Source organism: Trichomycterus rosablanca, chromosome 2, assembly GCF_030014385.1.
Source record: "Trichomycterus rosablanca isolate fTriRos1 chromosome 2, fTriRos1.hap1, whole genome shotgun sequence".
Lineage (NCBI taxonomy): Eukaryota > Metazoa > Chordata > Actinopteri > Siluriformes > Trichomycteridae > Trichomycterus > Trichomycterus rosablanca.
Window position 1 is genome coordinate 12,201,864 of NC_085989.1, and position 25,571 is coordinate 12,227,434.

The 25,571-nt window shown below is 38.0% G+C and overlaps 1 protein-coding gene across 1 annotated transcript in view; it reads right to left on the reverse strand.

Annotated features, from left to right (window-relative positions):
• erf (Ets2 repressor factor) overlaps positions 1-9,616 on the reverse strand; it is a 36,646-nt gene extending 27,030 nt beyond the window's left edge. The window contains exon 1 of the mRNA XM_062990123.1: positions 9,074-9,616. Coding sequence (XP_062846193.1) covers positions 9,074-9,095 — 22 coding nt within the window. The 5' untranslated portion in view covers positions 9,096-9,616. The remainder of the gene's footprint in view (positions 1-9,073) is intronic.
• Positions 9,617-25,571: the final 15,955 nt, after the last annotated feature.

The window sequence follows — 25,571 nt, forward strand, 5'->3', positions numbered from 1 at the left end:
ATATCGAATTATTGTCCAGCACTACACTCACATTAGTAATGACAAAAGGAAAAAAATACAAAAAATTGAAACTACATATCACAATGGAAATAGTCTTAAACAACCTTTGTCTTTTTGTCACATAGGAGCATTTGCAAATGAATCTATTCTAAAAATGAATCCCCATCTCATTTTAATTGTTCCTTTCACTAATCTAAGAAATCTGGGGTGCAGACGATGACACATTTGATGCTCAAATTAAGTCAACTTGAAAGTCAAGTCTTTGGTATTCAAAAGCTTAATTGTCTATATATAAATAACACATAAAACATTATTAGTCCTAAGGCTGCTTTATAATCATTGTTGTATAATTGTCAGATGCCGCCAGACGGGTAAAACCATATTGTATTAAACAGAGGGGAAAGTATTAAGGCTAATTCTACAATAAACAATGTGTGAATCAGTATGCGAGTGAAGCTTCAACTGTGCTGCCTGAAAGTGGGCTGGAAACATGTACGTTTCACACCTCATACTAAAGAGTGGGAAATATAAATAGTCAATAGTTTAGGTACATTGAAATACTTGTTAGTTCAATAGTACACAATTTGGAACAAAGCATCTTGTTTTAGAAGAGACCTTATAAAATGCATCGTAACAGTACTAGAAAAAAAAACAAGCATGCAGAGTTTATTACCATTTCACAAGGTATTGTAGCTACACTCCTAAAACACACAGAAACACCCTGGACAGGATGCCAGTCCATCGCAAGGCAGACACACAAACACATTCACACCTTAAACAACCAAGCCCCGCAACACACACACACACACACATCCCTGGAGCTCCCGGAGGAAAGCCACGAGAACACAGGAGAACATCCACACTCCACACAGAAAGGACCCAGACATTTCCCCCTGGAAATCGAACACAGGACCTTCTTGCTGTGAGGTGACAGTACTACTCAATGAGCCATCAAGCCACCCTCTAAACGCAACAGTGAAAGAGTTTTAAAAAATGTATCAACATTAACCAAAAATATGGGCAAAGGTACAAAGGTCCCTTTTTGACTCAGTGTAAAATATTCATGTTTCACCATTTTGAAACAGGTGAACTGAATAAATTCTTGGTATTGGGGTGGTTGTGTCATCATCATGTTGCACATACCTTTTTGGAGAAACCTTCTTTAGATGGATGGATGGAAGGATAGTTTCATATTACAATTCTGAAGCAGCATAATACAGTTTTAGGTACCCTAACAGCGCAGATACACGAATGTTAAAAACAATGTTTGAAGAACATTTGGTAGGCTGTTCAAAGCTTATGGGTTTAGTACCTTAAAGATTTATTCAATATTAAGTGTGTCTGAGAAAATGCGATGGTTGCCACTGAGCTGTTAACTTAACATGATCTTTTATATATCACACGATCGGATCGACATCAACAGCCTGAAGTATCAAGACATTCTTGCTGCCCATTACATTCCTGCTGCCCATTACATTCCAAACCACAAGAGAGGGCAAATTCTGCAGCAGGATGGCGCTCCTTCTCATACTTCAGCATCCACATCAAAGTTCCTGAAAGCAAAGAAGATCAAGGTGCTCCAGGATTGGCCAGCCCAGTCACCAGACATGAACATTATTGAGCATGTCTGGGGTAAGATGAAGGAGGAAGCTTGGAAGATGAAACCAAAAAATGTTGATGAACTCTGGGAGTCCTGCAAGACTGCTTTCTTTGCCATTCCAGATGACTTCATCAATAAGTTATTTGAGTCATTGCCAAGACGTATGGATGCAGTCCTCCAAGCCCATGGAAGTCATACACGATATTAATTATTTTTTCCCAAGGCACCATGACTTTATGTTCTAATGTTATTGTAGCATGTTTGTGTATTCAAAATAAAGTATATGTATAATTTCAACATTATTTTTGTATACCACAAGACTTATGTCCAAGCAAAATCTGACCTGTCTGTCCTAATTAAATGATAAAACTCAATGAATGATACAAAACTTTCTTTTGGTATAATAAGCATAATCTAGAGGGCTTTGCCTTTCATATAAGCCAGTTCTGATTTCAATTGATCAACAACAAGTCAAGTTATTATTTGTTGTTCCTACAACTTGGATAAGCGACAAGACTTCTGTCAGGGACTGTGTATATATATATATATATATATATATATATATATATATATATATATATATATATATATATATATATATATATATATATATATATATATATATATATATACACACACACAATTACTGACTTATTCTGTGGTTAACTTTAAGCCGTGTTACACTCATAGCTAATCATGATGTGCACAGTGGCACCATCACTGTTATGTAAAATAATATAGTATAAAACCTATTTCAGGAAAAGTTAAAACACTTTGTAAAATGCAACAGAAACAAGAATCTTTGATTTGTTAATTCTATTAAATCTTTATTTAACTCGCACATGTACAAAAAAATTACTTTAAATGTTTTCCACTGACCAACTTATTTTGTAAATATAACCAAAATTTGAATTTAATGCCTGCAACACACATGAAAAAGGTTTACAGAATTGGAACATATTAACACTGTTTTGAAACATTCCACAATGAACAGGTGAACTGGCTATACGCAAGGGAATCCACCATAATCTACCAAAAGCTCAGTCAAGTAAGGCTAGGCCATGGCTTTACAATTTGTGCCAGAACAGTGTTTCAGTTATAGGAAGAACATTTTCCAACACAAGACTGCAAATAATTTAGCTTTAACAATGTTTACCATCTACTGTACATAATTCTGGGAACTCGGAGATATCTCAGTCCATGTAGAGCAAGGTCAGAAATCACTGTTAAATGTGTGTGACCTTTGAGCCCTCAGACGACACTGCATAAACACAGACTACAGTGATACTGTGCTCAGGAGTAATTTGAAAAAGGGCACTTAAAAAAGCCAGCCGGTGCATCAAGACATGCAACCTCAAACTTGTTAGGTCAAATAAAAGTTAAATATATTTTAAGTTTTGTGTTAAAAAACTGAAGGTCACTCCTGCTATTATTGACTGTTTATATATAAGACCATTTACGTGATTTGTCAGAATGTGCGTCCATCACTAGCCAAGGTAATACTTTTTTCTAATTTTGCTGTATATTTTCTTTTTTAGGTAACAATACAATTCAAGCAGAAATGTTTAAGGTATTTCCACAACTTTACAGGCGACTTAAAATCTTTGGGCACAGAGATGCTTTTGAAAATGTCACAAAGTACACAACTTGTGCTCTTTCACACACAGACCGTTTTTGCAAGTACGACCACACACAAATACATCACACACACACACACCCAAAAGCCACAGACACACAGGGCAAACAGGGCTCTAAAGCCACAGTCTCGACTAAACCTCAAAGAGTTCCCACCAAACCATGGTTTTTAGTAGACATAACACTAAAGGAGCCTCCCTCCAGCTGAAACCAGAACCAATATGGCACAGAACTAGGAACATAGAGACAGAGAGAGCAGAGCAGCATTGTGGGTAAATAATTTAAATAGTGAGTGTGACAAAAGGAGGTTAGGGACAACGGTTCCAACTTCTTATCAGCTTCACAACCCCCGAAGGCTTCGTTCCAAGGTGACTGGCTTTGTCTCCAAATGTTAAGATCATCATCATCGGCCTTTGCATGTCTGTGTGTGTGTGTGTGGGGGGGGGGGGGGGGGGGGTGTCAATGGTTGTTGGGTTGAGACACTTCAAGCAAACTTTGAGTCAGTGTCACAATTGGGCATGTGGTTTTGGTTAACTCGCATTACTTGAGCCTCAACCATGTGTTACGTTTGCCACCGAACTCAGATCTTGCCGCTGTTTTTAGAAATAACCTACTTCCTGTGCATCACCACGTGTCAGATAAAATCACAGCAATTTAAACAAAAAGTGCAGTCAAAAGCATGTTGACTGGAACATTTTGCTGTTCTGTCTTCAAATTTGTTGACATGTTTACGTGAATATATTGGTACGTAGTACCAATGAAAATTTCATTAATGATTTGCACTTTATTATAATAAAATTCGAATTACCTTGCTCGATTGATTGCTCTGTCTAAGCATCATATTCTGGTACACCAAGCAGACAAATTCAATAACCCAATACGAAAATGACCCGTATTTTTAAATCTGTACCTTAAAGATGAAAATTGTGCCAATTTCGATTTACTGATAACTGACCGTTATTAGTCTGCAGTTAACTAATAACTAAATAACTAAATAACAAAAACAAAAACAAACAAAAAACACATCAGGTCTCATCTCAACAAGACTACAGTTTGACGTTAGTGAACATGGCATTAATGTGGAACAGTAAGATAAAAACACTAAAACTTAGGTAAACAGTTTATAATAAGTGTTAACTAAACATGCTAATCAAAGAGTAGAGAGGTAGTTGAGATAATAAAGTTCAGACACTTAGTGTAGTTATTTTATGACAGAGTTTTATATGTTAGATTGGAACCTGCTATAAACAAAAATCACACAGATCCACATGTGCAGAGTTTAGCATGCAGTCTGACATCATACACCAAACAGCTTTACAGCTTCTGAATATATGTATGTGTTTATATATAATGACTTATATATGATCAATTAATATTTTAAATAATATATATGCCTGAAAAAGTTTTCCAGTTTGGGTTGGAAATGCAGTACTCTATAAAGCTGTCCCATGCACACTGGGGGTCGGGGTTAGAGATAGACATTCAAATGTTGCAAATTGACTGCAGCTGTCACAAATTAATTAAATGAATTTGAATTTTGAACAATGACCTTATAGGTTACCAGGTAACCATCAACATACCTAGTAGATGATCGGAATTACAGAAATATAGCAGTAGGCCATGCTTGTATGGGTGTTCATGGTTGCTAACAGAATGGTATATTTAAAGACTGGAATACCCCTGATTAATTCAAAGAATTAAATATATATTGCTTACAGGAATGAAAGTCCAGGTCATTTTAGCTAGTATACCCAGAGGCCATGACTACTTACGCTTAATTAACAAGGTATTTGATAAGGTTCACATAGGAACTCACCCCCAAGTACCGTTTTACACTTTCCTAAGAGTAAACATGCCATGCCAAGGTCTGGAAACCCTTGAGCACAATGCCCTTGAAGCAGTGAATCAGAGCCACAAAATGCTGAGTTACTAACACCTCCAGCTCAGGCCGCCCCAACCACAGACTTGCTTTGAAAGTAACAGGACCCATGACTGCTTTCCTTAAATGCTGGCTAATTGCCCATATGGGTCTTTTCACTTCACATGCTAGAAGAGACAACAGCATGCCCTTTTCCAGATGTGCTGGCTCACATGTGCAAAATTGTTGATATAATGACTAACACAAGTGAGGGAAAAATCAAAACCAAGACGCCAGTGGCTTGTGACGCAAATGTGCATATATAAGGCTTAATTTTAATAAAAACCCTGGGGTTTAAATTGTCACGCTTTTATATTTTAAGCTTTCAGAGGCATGTGTCCAAATAATTTCCTTTTCGCGGTTTTGTTAAAGGCAGGTTATATTTTAGATGTAACATAATAGGCTGATGATTAAAACAATGGTAAATAGCACTGTATTAAACTGCAGTTCATTACAACATTTGTATGTAAAAAGTTTGTTTATCTATGTGAAATTATTAACATACCACTCAGAATAGCCAGGGGAATAAGCCGTCTAGTTCTTTGTGGCTGTAACAGGTAAGTAGTATAAGGATAGACAACAGCAGTTTTAAAGTAATTAACCCCTTGGGCACCCATGCAAGAATTTACAGGCAGGGCAGAGTTCCTGCTCGGTTTAAGCATAGAGCCTAAACACACAAAGCACAAAACTAATACAGCAAAGAAACAATTCATGAATGTTTCCTCCAAACATTTGGTTCCAGTTGCTGTTACAGATGTTGCTGTAAAGTTTTCAGTCAAGTGCAAGTTAGTACTTTAACACTGGAGAATTTTATATAGATTTGAACTTAAACTTTATTCACATTAACTGGGATGACCTGATGATTCCTTAAGTCTCTTAATGGACACACTACACAACTTGATCACTTATAACTGTGAATCTTTAGGTCACTGTGGTTTGCAGACTACATAACTGATCAGCGATGGGGGTCACACATTACACAAACTTTCACCAGAAGGAATCACCAACAAGTCTGTCTGGTATCCAAACTACATTCTGTCATGAAAACACGCAAAAAGTGACAAGGTGGATAACGTGATACCATGAGTGTGACAGTTTTTTTTTCCCTCCAGGAAATATTTATCAGCAAAACCTAGCAATCTAATGGGTGAATATGGGTGAAAGAGTGGATTGGGATACGTGGTCAACAGGCACTGTCTATTCTGCAAAGAGAGTTGGAGGTAAATAAATGTTTTTTGCAAGGAAAACTAAGGCATTATGGTTTGGCATAGATGGTAAAGTTTAAATACTGTAAATCATGTGTTTGCCAAAGTATTATAATGTAAATTATACTATGCCCCTGCCCCCACACACAACTAGATGTATATAATTCCATTTATACAACTGCCTGGGGTTTCCCCATCATTCCATATCTTGCGTTCTCATTGGTTGTAGCTCAACACCACACTCACTGCCAGTCATAACCTGAAAGGAAAATTTTTTTACAATACATGATTTGGACTTAGCATGCTAGATATTTCTTCGCTATTATGCAAGTAATCCTCTCGAATCACGCCAATTTGCCTTTAAAAATCAGTGCTAAAAGTGTGTAGTGTGATCTGAGCCTTTAATTATCCAAATAGAACAAAGCTGTATGTGGCATTAAAATTAAAGAAAACAAAATTTTTGGGATGACAACTTGTCAACAATCTTTGAATATTATCAGAGTTGTGTGCTTTACTCTATGGCTGGGAGAATGGGGCGACTAAAACCGTTAGAATTACGTGTTTAATTGCTACTATTGCGTAGTTGCCTTTTAGCAACTTACTATTTGCCTTTATTACAACTACTGGAATGGTCACAGAGACAGCCAAAAAAGTGCATTTTCAGTACAGTACACAACTAGTTCACTTTCCTTTCAAAGAAAGTTTAAAGCAGAGCAATTAAAGGTAATCATCATTTAGTGTCAAATTGATACATTTTAAATGGATTATTAATTTAAGTTTGTACAAATCTGTTTGACAATCTATCTAAATGCAAGAGATTCACAATTAAGTGCACATCAGAAAAACAAAATGAAGCCCAATACTGAAAAGACACAACAACAAAAAAGAAGAAACAACAACCAGGAGCTAAGTTTTGAAAACAAATTTTATCGAATTATTCATTTCAATCCACACCACTCCAAAATGAGCTCCTCTGCCTGATCAACTATTTCTTTAACCAGCTCATTCACAGCAATTTAATTAGTTCAAATAGCACATTAAAAGCTCTTAAATGGTGATACTGACAATGATAAGTTTATAAAAGTTAAACAGTGACCAATTACAAAGTCATGCTCATCCTGTTCCTGGGTACCATTGGAACCTGTAGTTGCCAAATATGAAGAGGTTTCTGGGGTAGTAAGACTAGAAGGCTGGTACTTCACATGGCCAATCAATGAAATACACACTTTTCTTTATCCCACTTTCAAAAGTTCTGAGGTTTACTAAATCTACACAGTCAGACAACTGCACACGACTTGGAATGCTGATTAAGTAGCATCTACTATGATGATCAATGGCAATTTTGACTTTTGCGCACGTTTTTTTTCTGTTTATCCAAGCAGCACATACCTTCAGACACAATAGAACGACTTTAACACTCATACAAGCATCTACCATGTACTAAAATACACTCTCCAATTTTATCAAACATACTGTAGTGAATCTGACCGATCAGACCAGACAATTTGAAGTTAATATTAGAGAGACCCAAAGTAGCGAAAAATGTATTGCGACTTCTGCAACACTGAAATGTTGACAAGCATTGACAAACAGATGAAGCATGATCATATTCCAAATGCGTTTGTTTATTTGTAAGGTGATTTAAATTAGTCAAATTCACCTGCACATGGACTATATAATAACAAAACTGACTGACAGTTTTCCAAAAGAGAAGCGTGATGCATCAAATAGTCCATCTAACAGAAACTAGGCTTAAACCACGTCATATTAGACTTCAAGCAGGTAGCGGTGAACATATATCAAATCTGGCAGCTATCTGTGACCAAACTGATTAAACACTATCAAAACTGAAAGTTGTTTTGTAGCATTGATCTCGTCAGACTGAATGATGCTAGCTCGCTGCTTTACACGATACAACCTGCAAACACAAACAAAGGGCGATGGGGGGTGAGATTACGGTCCGGGACCGTAACGCGAGTTTGTAACACTTTCTCAACCCAAATGGCTGGCAGGAAAACCAGCAAATGGTGGACACCCTAATGACTCGCTATAACCGGTTGCAATTCCACAATTGCAGTTCTGGACATTTGTCTTAGTAAAACCAAGCATTATTAATAGCGACTCGGCAAGCGCAGGTCGATATGAGCTGAGGCGAAGTAAACCGAGTTAGCCAACCAAAACCTGAACACACGACCCAACTTTTATGTTCCTCTGCAAACCCAGGCGGTATATATTCGAAATCTGTCTACATAGTCGAGTCCCTTTAACATCGTAAAAACACGAACGTTTCGAAAAACAACGTGTAGTATTTAAAATAGTGCAAACACGTCGAGGAAATAACTTTGGCTAAATGTAAACTAACTTTGTTAGCTAGCAACATAGCACATAGAGCCACTGCCATGCTTTAATGTAGCGGAATTATCTTCATGCTCACATTTTCCCAAACAGTTTAAAGTTCTACAACTTTTAAAAGTGAGAAAATACACACAACATGCAGCCCGGACGACTTTACACCAATAACCAGAAAACATTCAGTGTGGGTCGTGTATAAGCGGGCTACGACCCATTTAATTTTTAGGTTCGTGTGTAACTATTAAAATCCGGTGGTCATACAATGAAATTTCAGTCGACTATCAACATAACTAAAACAATAAACAACTAAACCCACACAATTACAAGTAGTTATCAGGTCAGTTAAGAGGTTTCTGAACTTACCCGAATCACCCGGGGTCTTCATGTCGGTGGTAGCTAGTTCGTTAGCCTTGCTGTGCTAACAAGTTCAGTGCTGTGGTAAAATCAACAGGCTTCTCTGGTTCTCGCTACCGCCTCCAAACTCCTCGCTAACTTTTCTCCCCTCGCTGATACTTTCACTCCTCCGGTCTCTTCCTCACACTACTCGAACCCCCTGCTGCTCCGCACTTTGTTTCGAGCTCATGAATTTCAGTTCCGACGTGGAGTCCGAGGATGCAGCTTTTTAGTCCAGATGAAGCTCACTATTGTCAAACAGTCGAGGCGGAGAAGTTGGAGCGCGTCGTGCCGATGGACGCCAACGGCCTGGGAAAGCTAGCCGCCAGTCGACTTGCTGAATTACTAATGACTTTAGTCGCCTTATACAGTTGCATATTCAAAGCCACCACGTCATTCTCACAGTCAAAACATACCATGTCCGAAAAAAAACGCACTCCGGGTGGTTTTCTCTTTTTCTTTTTACAGATTTTTCCTTTTCCCACTCGCTCTTCTGTGTGTGCGCTCTTTTCCCAGTCGCCCCCCTCATTCCGTTTCGGAGTGTCGTGTTTCGTGCTCCACACCGCACGGGGCCGCCCACGGCTGTGCCACACAGAGAACGAGGCTCACTCACGCCCACTCGCCATTTGCTCCCTGCGCGTCAATGCAACCGCCAACGCCGCCTAACGTGGACTGTGTGCGGGGTGATCACACCAGCATGTCTCACACAGATAACAAAAGACAATAAGTGGTTTCTGACGTGCTAAGAAGTATGTAAGAACATTACAGAAAAGAAAAATAATAATGGGACACTAAGTCTTCAATGGTTTTGAGATTTGAGCATAATTCATGAAAAAAGTTCACATTTCTTGTCTAGAGATACAGCAGATAGAGATCTACTTCACAGTCTGTACTCTAGGATCTCTTCTAAAGTTAACTTTGCCCTGGTGATAATCAAACTTCTCTATAATCACAATATCAGGAAAAAATGTTTGCACATAGGATTTGCTAGGTAAAAGTTGATTCATAAGACAATTTTCTTTCATTGTTTGATTGTTTCTTTTAAAGTTCCACATGTACTCGCCTTTAATCCATGTTTTGCTGCATGCTGTTCACTGATCTTTAATAGAATAGTCTTAAAAACAGTCATGCCTTGAACACCAGCTTGTGCTATAAAGCTATACTATAAAGCTTTTATCCGAATGGTTGGTGCAACCGTTGGATGTCTTGGATGTACAGTAGACCCTTGAGTTACGAACCGTTTACCATACGAACAGTTTGGGTTACGAACGATCTTTTTCAACTTAAAGTACAAACAAATTTCGGATTACAGACTGAAATTCGCGAAACACGTGACATCACGAACAAGTTGGCTCCGACCGTCTCTATATATATATATATACAGTGAGTGAACATTCAGACAGCGGACAGTGTTTTTCCGGTGTTTTCTTTATATTTTGTAAAATTCTATATTAAAATGTCCCCAGAGAAGGTGCAGAGAAAGCTCAGTTTTTTGTTGTTGTATAATTACTCCTGCCAGTAGCTGTCACTGTGTATCAGACAGAGGGGACATTGAGTAAGAGAGAAAAAGGAAGTTATTCTTTTGTGAAATTACACCTAAAAAATACAACGCTATTGAAATAAAAAAGAAAATAATAGAGAAATATGAGTTATTGTTGTTTCTGGTAGATACAATGTATAATGGTGTATGGTACAGCACACGTACTGTACTGAAATATGATGTGTGTTTATGTACAGTACAGTACTACTGTGTATTGTTGTTTATTATTGTTTATTACAGTAATATCTATTCTATAATTTAAGATTAAGGGAAAATATAGTTGTATTTATAACAAAAAAGACAATTTAAGACATTAGAAAGGTTAGGTAAGGGGGTGGTTTGGGAGGTCTGGCACAGATTAATTCTATTTACATTATTTCTTATAAGAAAAATAGGTTTAACTAATGAACATTTTGACTTAAGAACAGTCCTTCGAAACCAATTAAATTCGTAAGTCATGGGTCCACTGTACTCTGTAAAACAGTAAATCTTTGTATTAGCAGTTTTGGTGACTGATGCACATGCATTTCAGGTATACACAATTTGGTCTCATTCCATATGGGCAGCTGTGTTTGTAATCGTAATTAGTCACTTTAGAGTCTGTGTGGCACAGCATATTATGTGCCATACTTTATCTTTATAGCAATCTATTCTGGGTAAGTCTTATCTGTTATGCTATGGCAGCAGTCTGGACCTGTTCCAGAACCAGAAATAGCAAAATTGTTCTAATACACCAATACATTTGGTCCAGCAAATTACATAGCCAGCTTGGCAAAGCTGTCAATTACTGACTAGTTCATTATAAGTCTAGCAAAAATGGATAAAGATTACAGTTATTATGTGTAATACAAAAAATTACAATGAATGTCTATACAAGATTATATCAAATTCAGGTGGATCTTCGCATAACTGCAACTGAAGCTACTAGCTCTTTCACGATAATGAAAAACTACAAAAAACAGAGACTTTCACATTTTTTTTATATATTAGACGTGAATTAGTTTTAAAAATGTTACATACATATACATTAAAGAGTGCTCAAGCAAGCCATCAGTTATTGCTTTATTATGCAGTGGATCAGAAGTTATTTCAAAAACACTGGCAGAATTCATCCTGGACATGTGCCAGTTTACAATTTTATGCTTTGTTTACTAAGTATTATCTAAAGATAATCAAATTTTTGAAAAGCAAAAATGTAAGTGATGCCTAATGAATTACAAAAAATGAAAATATGGAGAGTTATCCATCAAGGTAGTGAGCTAATGAATAAATAGAAATATTAGGGTTTAGCTGCCAAGTCATCTTTTATATCTTTGGATTAAATTTAAGACAACTCAAAACTGTTGAGTTTATTACTAATACACTGCCTCTGGATTAGTCACATGATTGAAGGTAATTCAAGCTCAGTTAAAAGAAATACTTGAAGGTTTTACTACTTGTGGAAAAATAAAACAAAAAATGATTATTGACCTAAGTAAACTGAAAATGGCATTATTCATTGAACCTTACTATGGCATATAAACCTAGTAATCTGAATACAAAATCAATCTGATTTCCAGGCTATTTCCAGGCATCTTGTGAAATATTAATTAAACATTTGCCAATAGTGCCCAGAGTTGCTAACACAACAAAGAAGCAAAGACAATCTATACCATGAGAAAATAGTTTTTTCTTTCAAAATCACTTCAATCAGAGACTAGATGTGATAACTCAATACAAATAAGCTCAATATGTGTTTGAAGTCACTTTTAATTAGTACCTTTCAAAGCAGGAATTTCTAAAGAATTGAGACCAATTGATTACAGAGCTGGTTGGACAAGATTATGGTCTAATAGCCAATGCTAATGGTTTAATAATTAGCTGCTCACAGAATAAACTGATGAAGCTGATCAAAGTGCTGACCTAGATCTGTGAGCAGAGTTGTTTCCAAGCCAATAGATGGTCTACAAAATCTGGATAAGAGACTCTAATGTTAATGCGATTGGGGTGCAATAAGCCCTCCTTAGCCAACAAAACTATGGCTCTTAAATTGCTCCTATTGACCCAAGAAAGGGGGCCCATTATAGAGCACATATGCATGCATTCCAAATCCAAACACACAGTCGCCAGTGCACAAAGAGAGCTTTGTGCACCACTACTGCCAAGTTTCTCTTTTGTGTGCTTACACGAAATGTGAAGCTTTATGAAGATGTTTAAAGGTGTCAAGGTCAGCAGCGCACCTTTCTTGGCCCTCCACCATTCTTTTCACACATCTTATTGGTTTAAAAGATGATAAACTGGCACAAAAGTTCTTGTACCCCAGTCTTCCGATCTCAAAGAAATTGAGAAAGAGTGGAAGTAGGGTGGAGAAGAGGGGGAAGAGCCCCAGTAGAGTAAGGGATTAGTGAAGAGGTTTAAGTAGAGAAGAAAGGGGTGTGAACAAAATGGTGAGAGTGCAAAAGGGTTAAAGCAGTAAGCCAAAAATAGCAGGTAATAGGAAAACGAGCAGAAATGGGGGAGAAAGATGTTAGAGAAAGGAAAAGTGTTTTACTGTGTATATAAGAGAAAGCTCTGAAGAGATGGGAGGAGGAAGAGAAGGGGGAGCACATGTGTGAATGAACTCTTTGTGATCTTACAGATATATTTGTTTTCTTAGCGCTTGAACTCTTCAGGACACACATTAGGTTGTCTGTCTGTTAATTAGTCTAATGTCTGCATACATTCACATAGTTTAATTCCAGTGTAAGTTAAGTTCTGAAGAAGGATCAGGACCTTGCAAACTTTCTACACATACAAACACATACGCTCACTCACTTTTGGTACTCACTCCTCCTCCGCCTGCTTCTTGTCCCAGCTGGTATTCACACATTTGTAATAGCATTAACACACTCTGGTTTTGAAAAGGACAGTAGAGAGTGATGAGAAGGACGAAAGGAAGCAAGTTAGGAGATCTATGAGATCAAAACAGGTCAAAGATTATGAATGTAGTATTTTCTAGGCAACATTTTAAGATCAAATTATTTTTTAGATTAAAATCTTATACATGTTCAGAGAATGTTAGCTGAAGAATGAGAGAAAACAAGAATAAGAGAAAACAAGTCAGTAATTAGTAAAATTGTTTCCCCTGTCCTCTTAAAAGAGCAACTGACCCAAACAGGAACCAACAGTACATCAGTGATTTCTGTTTTGTTTTTTTACTCGGCACATGCTTTAGAGTTTTCTTCAAAGCCACACCTCAAACAGACACACATTAAAGCTAAATGCTAAAACACCTGACAGGCAAGTATCTCCTTGTGCTGACTGGTTAAAGTTTGCCTGCTATTTCCATTTGTTTTAAGATCCTATCTACCAATATTTGGGTGGCAGAGAAATATTTTTTGCTTAAACACATACATATATACAGTGGATTCACTAAGTATTGATGTTTTATTGTGTTGTTAGATTTTAAATGGATATTATTGCCATTTTAGGCATAAATCTAGACTTAATTACTCATAATGATGACGTGAAATGTTTTGTTAGAGTTTCTTAAAAAAATATTCAAATCTTAGCTCTGCCATCCGGCTGGGATGGGAGCCTATGTAAACAACAATTGGCTGTTGTTCATAGGGTGGGAAAAGCCGGACTGGGTTCCTCATAACTGGTGCAATTACAACCTCTACTGGCTGATTGATGCTGCCTGCGCAGATTTGAGGAATAATGTTGATCAGGGTGTGTCTCTCCATACACAAAGCTGATCTGTATATAAACCCATGCATGTGAAAAGATGCAGTTGGTACTGCACACGTGTCGGAGGGTGCGTGTGTCAGTTGCAAAGCTCCTCAGTCAGCAGTGGAGGGTTGTATCGGTAAAGGTGAAGCGTAACGCATCAGGGTAATTGGATACAACTAGAAATTGGGGGAAAAAATTGGAGATAAAGTGAAAAAAAAATTAAATATCAAAAACCAAAATCTGTTTTCTTTTCTTTTTTTAAAATGCATTTTCTTCCTTTTTTTTTAAAAATGCATTCGACCAATTTTTACCCAATTGTGTTATGCTTCCTCTCTACTGGTGCTGACCTCTGCCCTGATTGCGGAGAGCAAACTGACACACGCATCCTCCGACGTGTGCAGTAGCCGACTGCATCTTTTCACCTGCACGAGGCAAGTTCATATGCTAATCAGCCTTGTGCACAGAGAGCCACACCCTAATTGCATTATTCACATTATTCATTTACTCTGTGCAGACACCATTAATCAGCCAGCAGAGGTCGTAATTGCACCAGTTATGAGGTCCCTATCCGGCTCCCTCCCTGGATGAACAACAGCCAAACGTTGTTCATATAGCCACCCAGCCCAGCCGGATGGCAGAGCTGAGATTCGATACAATGTATTCAAAATCCCAGCTCTGGTGTGCTAGCGTATTTTACCGCTGCACCACCTGAGCGGCCTCAAAATCTGTTTTCACCCAAATGTTCAAACCTTTTGTTGTGGCACTCCAAATTGTGGTCAGGTGCTTTCTGTTTGATTTAATTCTGCTTAAATCTTTCTAGAACCACCGTTTGCCTGTGATAGGGCATAGATCAGAGTAAAGATATAAAACAATATCTAAAGGCTTTGATTGTTACTAGGACCACAGTGGGCTTAATAATTGTGAAATAGAGGAAACTTGGCACAACCCTGAACCTTCCTAAAGTTGTCCACTTGGGCAAATTGGGCATTCAGTCAATACAGGCATTGTTTAGGCAGGTAAGAAAGAACCCTGCAGTCTCTAAAAAAGCTCCAAAAGTCATGTGCAGAGATGGGAGGACTGTTGTACTTTAAAAATTAGAAGCAGAGTGGCATGATGAGTAAAGTTCATATTACAAAGTATTGTGAAGAACTATGCCAACATGACAATTAGGGTGTGGCTCTCTAGTCACAAAGGGTTTCTATAGTTTCTATAGTTTAAAAATTAGAAGCAGAGTGGCATGATGACAACCACTGTTGAGTAAAGTTCATATTACAAAGTAATGTGAAGAACTATGCCAACATGAGGAAAAAGATTCTCCGGTGTGATGAGACATAAATGTAACTCTCTGGGAAACAGTAAGCACTATGTCTGAGAACAACTGAACATTTCCTGGCTAATACCAACCATATGGTGAATCATAGTGGTGGCAACAGCATTCTGTGATGTTGACAGCAGTGACAGGGATATTGATAAGAATTGAGGGATGGATGAGTGCAGCCCAATAGGGGAACATCCTTGAAGAAAACCTCCTCCAGAGAGCATACAAATTTAGGCCGGGGTTGACAGTTTACCTTTCAACAGCCAAATCGACAATGAAGTGGGCAAGTTTCGAAACGCAGCTGAGCACCCCAGCCAAACCCCAGATGGAAACTCCATTGAACATCTGTAGAGAGAACTTGATAAATTATCTGCCAGAACTTGAGATTATCTGCCATTGAGAATAGAATAAACTGCCGAAATCCAGGTGGGCAAGGCTTGTAGAGATGTATCCAAGGAGACTAATCCTACTTTCAAACCAGCAGCATTTTTTTGCCTCTTGTCACTCGAATCTCTTATTGCTCTGTGTTCACACCTTAAGCATCATCATCGCCTTTGGCCGTTTGGTTGCCATGGCTTAACTTACACCAAGCAAAAGTAAAAAAGGAAATGCCTTTGCAGTACAGCGTACTGGAAAACAATTTGATTACAAATCAGATTAATTTTCACTCAGTTTTTATCACAAAGTCAGATGTGTTCCTGCTAAAAATATAATCTTGCAGAAAACTTGCTTGTCTGTAAATTTTAGCCCTGCGTAGTTCTTCACTGTCTGTGCACCATGACAAGAAAACTGCCTTTACTGACATAAGTTTTACTCTACAACGTGATTCTCCTCCATCACCAGTAGTAACTATTACGTAGGAATCAAAAGACAAACTCAAACTCTGAGCTCAATGCTCAGTTCCTATTGGTTATCGCCCCATTGATTTGCTCCTAATTGGCATAAAGTTAAACTTTGCCCACTTTGCACTGATAATGTTCGCTCTGCCTTCTGTCACTGGAAACCGCCAATTGTAATTGAAAATGAATGACAAGTGGTCGCTTTGTTGCGCTGCTTTGAGTTAGAGTTGTAATTGCTGCCAAAAGGGTTTCTATAGTTTCTGTGAATAAAATTATATATATATACAGTGTATCACAAAAGTGAGTACACCCCTCACATTTCTGCAAATATTTTATTATATCTTTTCATGGGACAACACTATAGAAATAAAACTTGGATATAACTTAGAGTAGTCAGTGTACAACTTGTATAGCAGTGTAGATTTACTGTCTTCTGAAAATAACTCAACAAACAGCCATTAATGTTTAAATGGCTGGCAACATAAGTGAGTACACCCCACAGTGAACATGTCCAAATTGTGCCCAAAGTGTCAATATTTTGTGTGACCACCATTATTATCCAGCACTGCCTTAACCCTCCTGCGCATGGAATTCACCAGAGCTGCACAGGTTGCTACTGGAATCCTCTTCCACTCCTCCATGATGACATCACGGAGCTGGTGGATGTTAGACACCTTGAACTCCTCCACCTTCCACTTGAGGATGCGCCACAGGTGCTCAATTGGGTTTAGTCCATCACCTTTACCTTCAGCTTCCTCAGCAAGGCAGTTGTCATCTTGGAGGTTGTGTTTGGGGTTTTCGAAGGGAGGGGATCATGCTCTGTTTCAGAATGTCACAGTACATGTTGGAATTCATGTTTCCCTCAATGAACTGCAGCTCCCCAGTGCCAGCAACACTCATGCAGCCCAAGACCATGATGCTACCACCACCATGCTTGACTGTAGGCAAGATACAGTTGTCTTGGTACTTCTCACCAGGGCGCCGCCACACATGCTGGACACCATCTGAGCCAAACAAGTTTATCTTGGTCTCGTCAGACCACAGGGCATTCCAGTAATCCATGTTCTTGGACTGCTTGTCTTCAGCAAACTGTTTGCGGGCTTTCTTGTGCGTCAGCTTCCTTCTGGGATGACGACCATGCAGACCGAGTTGATGCAGTGTGCGGCGTATGGTCTGAGCACTGACAGGCTGACCTCCCACGTCTTCAACCTCTGCAGCAATGCTGGCAGCACTCATGTGTCTATTTTTTAAAGCCAACTTCTTTGGAACCTGTCCTGGAAAACCGCTGTATGACCTTGGCCACCATGCTGTAGCTCAGTTTCAGGGTGTTAGCAATCTTCTTATAGCCCAGGCCATCTTTGTGGAGAGCAACAATTCTATTTCTCACATCCTCAGAGAGTTCTTTGCCATGAGGTGCCATGTTGAATATCCAGTGGCCAGTATGAGAGAATTGTACCCAAAACACCAAATTTAACAGCTCTGCTCCCCATTTACACCTGGGACCTTGACACATGACACCAGGGAGGGACAACGACACATTTGGGCACAATTTGGACATGTTCACTGTGGGGTGTACTCACTTATGTTGCCAGCTATTTAGACATTAATGGCTGTGTGTTGAGTTATTTTCAGAAGACAGTAAATCTACACTGCTATACAAGCTGTACACTGACTACTCTAAGTTATATCCAAGTTTCATGTCTATAGTGTTGTCCCATGAAAAGATATAATGAAATATTTGCAGAAATGTGAGGGGTGTACTCACTTTTGTGATACACTGTATATATATACATATATGGGTCATTCTATAATTTGGGGTACATTTCACATCACCAAAAAAGTACAAAAACAATGTTCTCTCTCAATAAAACAATCAGTGGTTCAAGTTAATATATTCTTTAGTATAACATATCCACTATTTGCAAAGCTTAAACATTAATTTTTTTTATTTTTATTTTAAAGGGACAGTAGATGTAGACTACTAGGTAACTTAGTTGACAGGTAACATAGTTGACAATTTCCCTATTTTGACCCATAACTTCAGTGGTAGACCTTGCCTGGCTGACCACATGTCATTTCTTGAACAGAATAATGTCTAATTTGAACATACGTTTGAATTAAAATTATAAAAAAAAATTTAACCATAACAATGTATGTAACATAGTTGACGGTCAATTAATATACTCATTGACAATGTTCTATTATAGATAAAATATTTTAAAAAATAAGAGGACATTCACCACAGTTTGTTCAATATACTCTCCACAGAGAAAAATGATATCATGTAATGCTGGTCACATAGTTTTAGAACAAACCATTTTTGAGTTGCTGAGTGGAGTTCTGTTAGTAACATAGTTGACAGAACTTTTGCGGACATTAATAAATAAAGATATTTAAATTATTTAAAAGAGAAACTCAATTTAAAAAATATTATTTTTCTTTGGTATTTAAACTTTTAAAATAAATAAAAAAATAGATGTTGTTGCCCTTAATGATTTTATTCATTATTTTAAAACCAAGGCACCCTCAACTTAAAAAACAGACACAGCAAAAACTGTTCATTTAGGAACATCATGACAAATTTCAAGTTAAATGAAGCATAGGATGCACATAATGTTTTTGTGATATTACAACATGTTTTCCATTAATAGGTAAAATATGACATTTTTAAAGAAACTAGTTAGAATAAATATAATTATTATCATTGGACATGGAATGTACCCCAAATTATAGAATGACCCATATATATATATATATATATATATATATATATATATATATATATATATATATATATATATATATATATATATATATATTATTTTATTCACAGAAACTATAGAAACCCTTTTGGAAAACATATGTATATATATACAGTATATACCGATACTACCCTCCACTGCTGACTAAGGAGATTGCAACTGACACACGCCACCTCCAACACATGTGCAGTACCGACTGCATCTTTTTACCTGCACGAGGCGAGTTCATATGCGGACCAGCCTTGTGCACAGAGAGCCACACCCTGATCAGCATTATTCCTCAACTCTGTGCAGGGGCCATCAACCAGCCAGCAGAGGTTGTAATTGCACCAGTTATGAGGAACCCTGGTCCAGCTTACCCACCCTGTGAACAACAGTCAATCGTTGTTCATGTAGCCACCCAGCCGGCCTTTGATTGCTAATTTAATAACTTTTAAATCTTTTTTTTATCTAATCCCAGACACAATAAGGGACAATGGTAAAGCTTTGGACTATCAATTGAAAGGTTAAGAGTTTGAATCCCAACTCTGCCATGCAGCCACCGTTGGACCCTTGAGCAAGGCCCTTGAACAAGGCCCAAGGTGTCTGAATACTTTCTGATTCCACTATTATCTCCATTAATTTGAATAGAAACCAAAAAAGGAAAGGGCACTGACCCATAATTTACACCATTGTGCAAGTTTCTGTAGGGTAGTTGTAGTCTAGCGGTTAAGGTACTGGACTAATAATCAAAAGGTCACTGGTTCAAGTCCCACCACTGCCAGGCTGTATTGTTGGGCCCTTAAGCAAGGCCTTTGACCCTCAATTGCTTAGATAATATACTGTCACAGTACTGCAAGTCACTTTGGATTAAAGCAGCTACTAAATGCTGAAAATGTAAATGTTTCTGAAGCATGTGTCTCATGCTGCCAGTTTAACAGATGTTTTAATCTACATCAGATCAGTGAGGCATTTGTCTTTAGTCTGGGTACAAAGTAATCAGATTACCTTAGTCTGTATAATCAGCTGTTGATAAACTTGATCATATTTGCTACTAAAGGCTTCTAAATATTACTAATTTACATTAAAATGCTGGCATTGAAGCATTGCTGATAGAGTGGGTGCTGCACAGCAACAACAGTACTTTGGACCTGGATTTAATTCTGTCACTGTCTGTGAGTGTATGTTCTTACTGTGAGTTTTTGTAGGTTTTTTTTTTCTCCTAAAACCATGCAAAAAAGTGGATTAGCTGCTCTAAATTCCCAACAGATGAGTGTAAACATGTGTCAGTTTGTGATGCCCTGCAATAAACTTGCACCCTCTGCATGGTATCAAGGATGAAGAGTTACAGAAGTTGTGTGGACATTAAAATTCGTGTTTGGGTACAATATGAATGACTTTAATCTGAATATTTTTTTACCAGTAGGTAAATAGGTTAAGATAAAATTATGTTAGTCACATTACAGATACTGACTTAATTGCAATTTATTATAATTCTAAGCAAACAAGAAACTAGTTCCTAGTCACATCTGTCATCGAATTTATGGCTCTTTTATTTCGTAATAAAGAACTGGCTATCATAATTATTAAATTATTTTTAACAGCTGTTAGAATTAGCAGTACCAAATATTAACAAACTGTATTAACAACCACATTAAGAAAACACTTACTTAAAATGATGCATATTGATAGAAACATGACCTTGTAAAATACAGTCTTAGGTTATTTTAGTGCCACTGTAATACTGTATTTGGTACTAAAACCAGATAAATTCCTTTATTTGGAAAGTTTTTTTTAGCTATTATCTTGGTTGCCAGTTTCAAGGATCCAGTTTCCCTGTGAAACAGTAGGCGGAAAGCAGGAACAACCAGTACAGGGCACTAATCGATCACTTGTCTTCGACCATCTTCCCCATCAGATATAGATAATATCTGTGTAAGGTCGCCCGGCTGGCTGATAGCACACGGATCTTTGTGGTGGTGGGCTAGCAGACCAGGGTGTATTTTACTTCATCCACTCTGTAAAGTGCACTGTATATAAAGTCTGTTGCAGTGTTTGTATGTTGTGTATATGTGTGGGGGGCACTGTAAGTCAAAATGCAAAAGTGATCAATTATAGTTGAGCAATTTGTGGGCAGCATGCCAAGTACCTACAGTTTTTGAGAAGAGATAAATCTATACACGAGTAAAGATATTATCGGAGAGTTCAGAGAAGGCGACTGAGTAATAGGAAACATTATGAGTGTGAAAGGTACAGTGGTATGTGTGAAAAGTCATTAGGCTGTATTTTGCTTGCATGCATGCATTTGTTCACAGTGTCTTCTGTAGCTCTGTATAAAACTGTTTCTTCCTCTTTCCTCTCTCTCCCTCCCTCCCTCCCTCCCTCTCTCTCTCTCCCTCTCTCTCTCTCTCCCTCCCTCTCAAGGCCGTAATCACAATATACACTGATCAGCCATAAGATTAAAACCACCTCCTTGTTTCTACACTTACTATCCATTTTTCAGCTCCACTTACCATATAGAAACACTATGTAGTTCCACAGTTACTGACTGTAGTCCATCTGTTCCTCTGCATACATTGTTAGCCTCCTTTCATGCTGTTCTTCAATGGTCAGGACTCTCCCAGGACCATTACAGAGTAGGTATTATTTGGGTGGTGGATCATTCTCAGCAATGTAGTGACACTGACATGGTGGTGGTGTGTTAGTGGTGGTGTGGGTTGTGCTGGTATGAGTAGATAAAACACAGAAATGCTGATGGAGTTTTCAAACACCTCACTGTCACTGCTGGACTGAGAATAGTCCATTAACCAAAAATATCCAGCCAACAGCGCCCTGTGGGCAGCGTCCTGTGACCACTGATGAAGATCTAGAAGCTGACCAACTCAAACAGCAGCAATAGATGAGCGATCTCTGGTGGTTTTAATGTTATGGCTGATTAGTGTACATTGGGGGAAGACATGCCCCCCCAGTATACTGTTGTAAAAAATCCCCAGCAGTTGTTGATATGGCAGGAATTTTTTTGAATAGCAGGCAACCCACTGCCCCAACCCGGTAGATCTACACCCTTGATCGCTCTTGCTTTTTCTGGCACTCTTTGAATTGGTGTTTTTAGTAGGTAAATTAAACAAACTTATTAAATAATTAGGAAACAATATTGAATAAAAAAAGTAGGAAAGTATAGTTCTATTTAAAACTAGAGAGACGAGTGAGAGAATAAAAATCACAGAACTAAAGGGGTCACATTAGGCTTCATGGGGCATAAAGTAAACAAGAGAAGACAGGATGAAATAGGAAAGAGTAAAACTGTGCCCAGTTTTGGTCTGGGTCTGTAAACCATGTGGCAAATCCAACCTTACTCCACCTCTTATATAAATGGTTAATGGAAAGTGTGTGTGTGTATCACAATGTAACTTTTTTTATGTGAGTTGTGGGGTTTTATAAAAAATGTGTGTGTGTGTGTGTGCTTAAAGGTGTGTATGACAGTAAATGTGAGTTTTCCTGTGATTTATGTCTGCTTTTGTGTGTGTGTGTGTGTTTGTGCAAGTTACAGTAGGTATGACTGTGAGACGAAGGCTCGGTCTGCCTGTAGTTTATGTCTGTGTGTGTGTGTGTTCGTGTGCCAGGATGAATGTGGTGAGCAGCCGGCGTGCCAACGCTCCGACCTCAGCCATGTGTGGCATCTGTTGCCACGGTCACCACTTGCAGTCTATACAAAGCTGAAAACCCAGCAATTATTAATAGCACCATTAACAGTAATAATAATAACAGCATGCCTTAACATTTCTGCCATATTCCAGCCTACATGGCCTACGCTTGTGTGGGTCTTCCAAGTGTAGTGTCTGTAGACTTGCCAAAGGTTGGAAAGTTTGCAGAAAACTAAATGCACGGCTTATTTTAGTAAATAAAGTTTATTAGCAAGCATATAAAAGTAAATGATTAGTAAGGCTTTCATGAGGTCTCCATGAAAAATCACCAAAACTGTTAAATTGCATCTACAACCCCAAATCAGAAAAGTTGAGACAGCATGGAAAATGCAAATAATAAAATAAAGACAGAGTTTCTGACATTTATTTTGACTTTTATTTGATTGCAGACAGGATGAACTTGAGATATTTCATGTTTTGTCTGGTTAACTTCATTTCATTTATTAATTAACATCCATTCCTGCATTTCAGGACTGCAACACATTCCAAAAAAAGTTGGGACAGTAAAGCATTTACCACTTTGTAATGTTGCCATTCCTTTTCACCACACTTAAAAGACGTTTTGGCACCGAGGATACCAAGTGATTTAGTGTTTCAGCTTTTATTTTGTCCCATTCTTCCTGCAAACACGTCTTAAGATGTGCAACAGTACGGGGTCGTTGTTGTTGCAATTTTCGTTTCAAAATTCTCAACACATTCTCTACTGTGGACAGATCAGGACTGCAGGCAGGCCAGTCCAGTACCTGTACCCTCTTCTTCCACAGCCATGCCTTTGTAATGTGTGCAGCATGTGGTTTTGCATTGTCTTGTTGAAAAATGCATGGACGTCCATGGAAAAGATGACGTCTTGAAGGCAGCATAGGGCACTGACACAGCCCCATACCATGACAGACACTGGTATTTGGCCTTGTTGCTGGTAACAGAGCACACGATGTCCATGTTTTTCTAAAAAAGACCTGGAATGCTGAATGCAGTACTGGTTTCCACTGTGTGATGGACCATCCTAGATGCCTATGAGCCCAGGGAAGTCGACGCTGCTTCTGGACATGGTTAACATTAGGCTTCTTTTTTGCACAGTAAAGTTTTAAGTGGCATTTGTGGATGTAACTCTGTATTGTAGTGCTAGACAAAGGTTTGCCAAAGTAATCCCTTGCCCATGTGGTTATATCAGCTATTGTTGAGTGGCGGTTTTTGATGCAGTGCCGTCTGAGGGATCGAAGATCACGGGCGTTCAACTTAAGCTTGCACTCTTGGCCTTTACGCACTGAAATTCCTCCTGATTCCTTGAATTGTTTAATGATATTATGCACTGTAGAGGGAGAAATATGCAAATCCCTTCCAATCTTTCTTTGAGGTACATTGTTTTTAAACATTTCAATAATTTTCTCACGCATTTGTTAATAACCTGGAGATCCTCTGATCATCTTTGCTCATCAAAGACTCAGCCTTTCTTGGTTGCTGCTTTTGTACCAAACCATGATTACAATCACATGTTTGCAATCACATCATTATTATTATTTTTTTTTTACCTTATTACTAGCCCTAAATTGCCCCATCCTAACTTTGTTTGGAATGTGTGGCAGGCCTGAAATGCAGAAATGGAGGTATATTAACAAATTAAATGAAGTTGACCAGACAAAACATAAAATATTTTGGGTTCAAACTGTCTGCAATCAAATGAAAGTCAAAGTAAATGTAAGGAACACTGCATTTTTATTTTATTTGCATTTTCCATACTGTCCCAACTTTTTCTGATTTGGGGTTGTACTATGCACTCTTACAGTTATAATATGATAACATATACATTTCGTTAAAATTATACTGGATAAGATTTTATAAGTTCTTGGTGAATCTAGAGCCTGGGAACACTCACAAGTTATAAATAATAAAATCTTGGCTGGGATGTCAGTCCATTGCAGCGCATTATGTGCTCATATGCATTTACACTTATAGAAGCAATTTACCAGTGTTGAAAAAACTACTTTTATATGCAATTATAACTTTGTCTAACCACAAAATTTGTCTAACCACAATAATTATAATAATTATTTATGTACATTTTCTAATAATAATGTGGGAGATACACATGTTAAACTAATGTATTGTTATTATTATTATTACTTGAGGTCCATCTGAGATAAGCTCAGGCCCAGAGAGCTCGGTGGCATTTCTGCATAGACTTGCTGTCTTGGCTTTCTCTCTGTGTAAATGAGTTTCAAGTTGCATTTCTTGATGCAGCAGTAGACTGTGTTAAGTGACAACAGTTTTCTGAAATACTTCCAAGCCCATGTGGCTATATTTATCCCAGTTTTTTATGCAGTGCCATCTGAGGGCTCAAAGGTCATACACTTTCAACAGTGATTTACAGCTACACAGAATTCTACAGTCTTTTCACAAAATTATGTACAGTAGAGGATGAAAGGTTACATTATTTGCAACCTTGTATTGAGAAATGCTCTTTATAAACTGATTGACCTTTCTCTCACAATATTTGCACAAAGTTGTGAGCCCCAACCCATCTGTTTGCAAAGACTGAATCTTTGGTGGATCCTCCTTTTGTGCTCAGTTATGATACTTTTACCTACTACCAATTTATTGTAGAACGTAATAAAACGATGTAATTTCATTAATATATA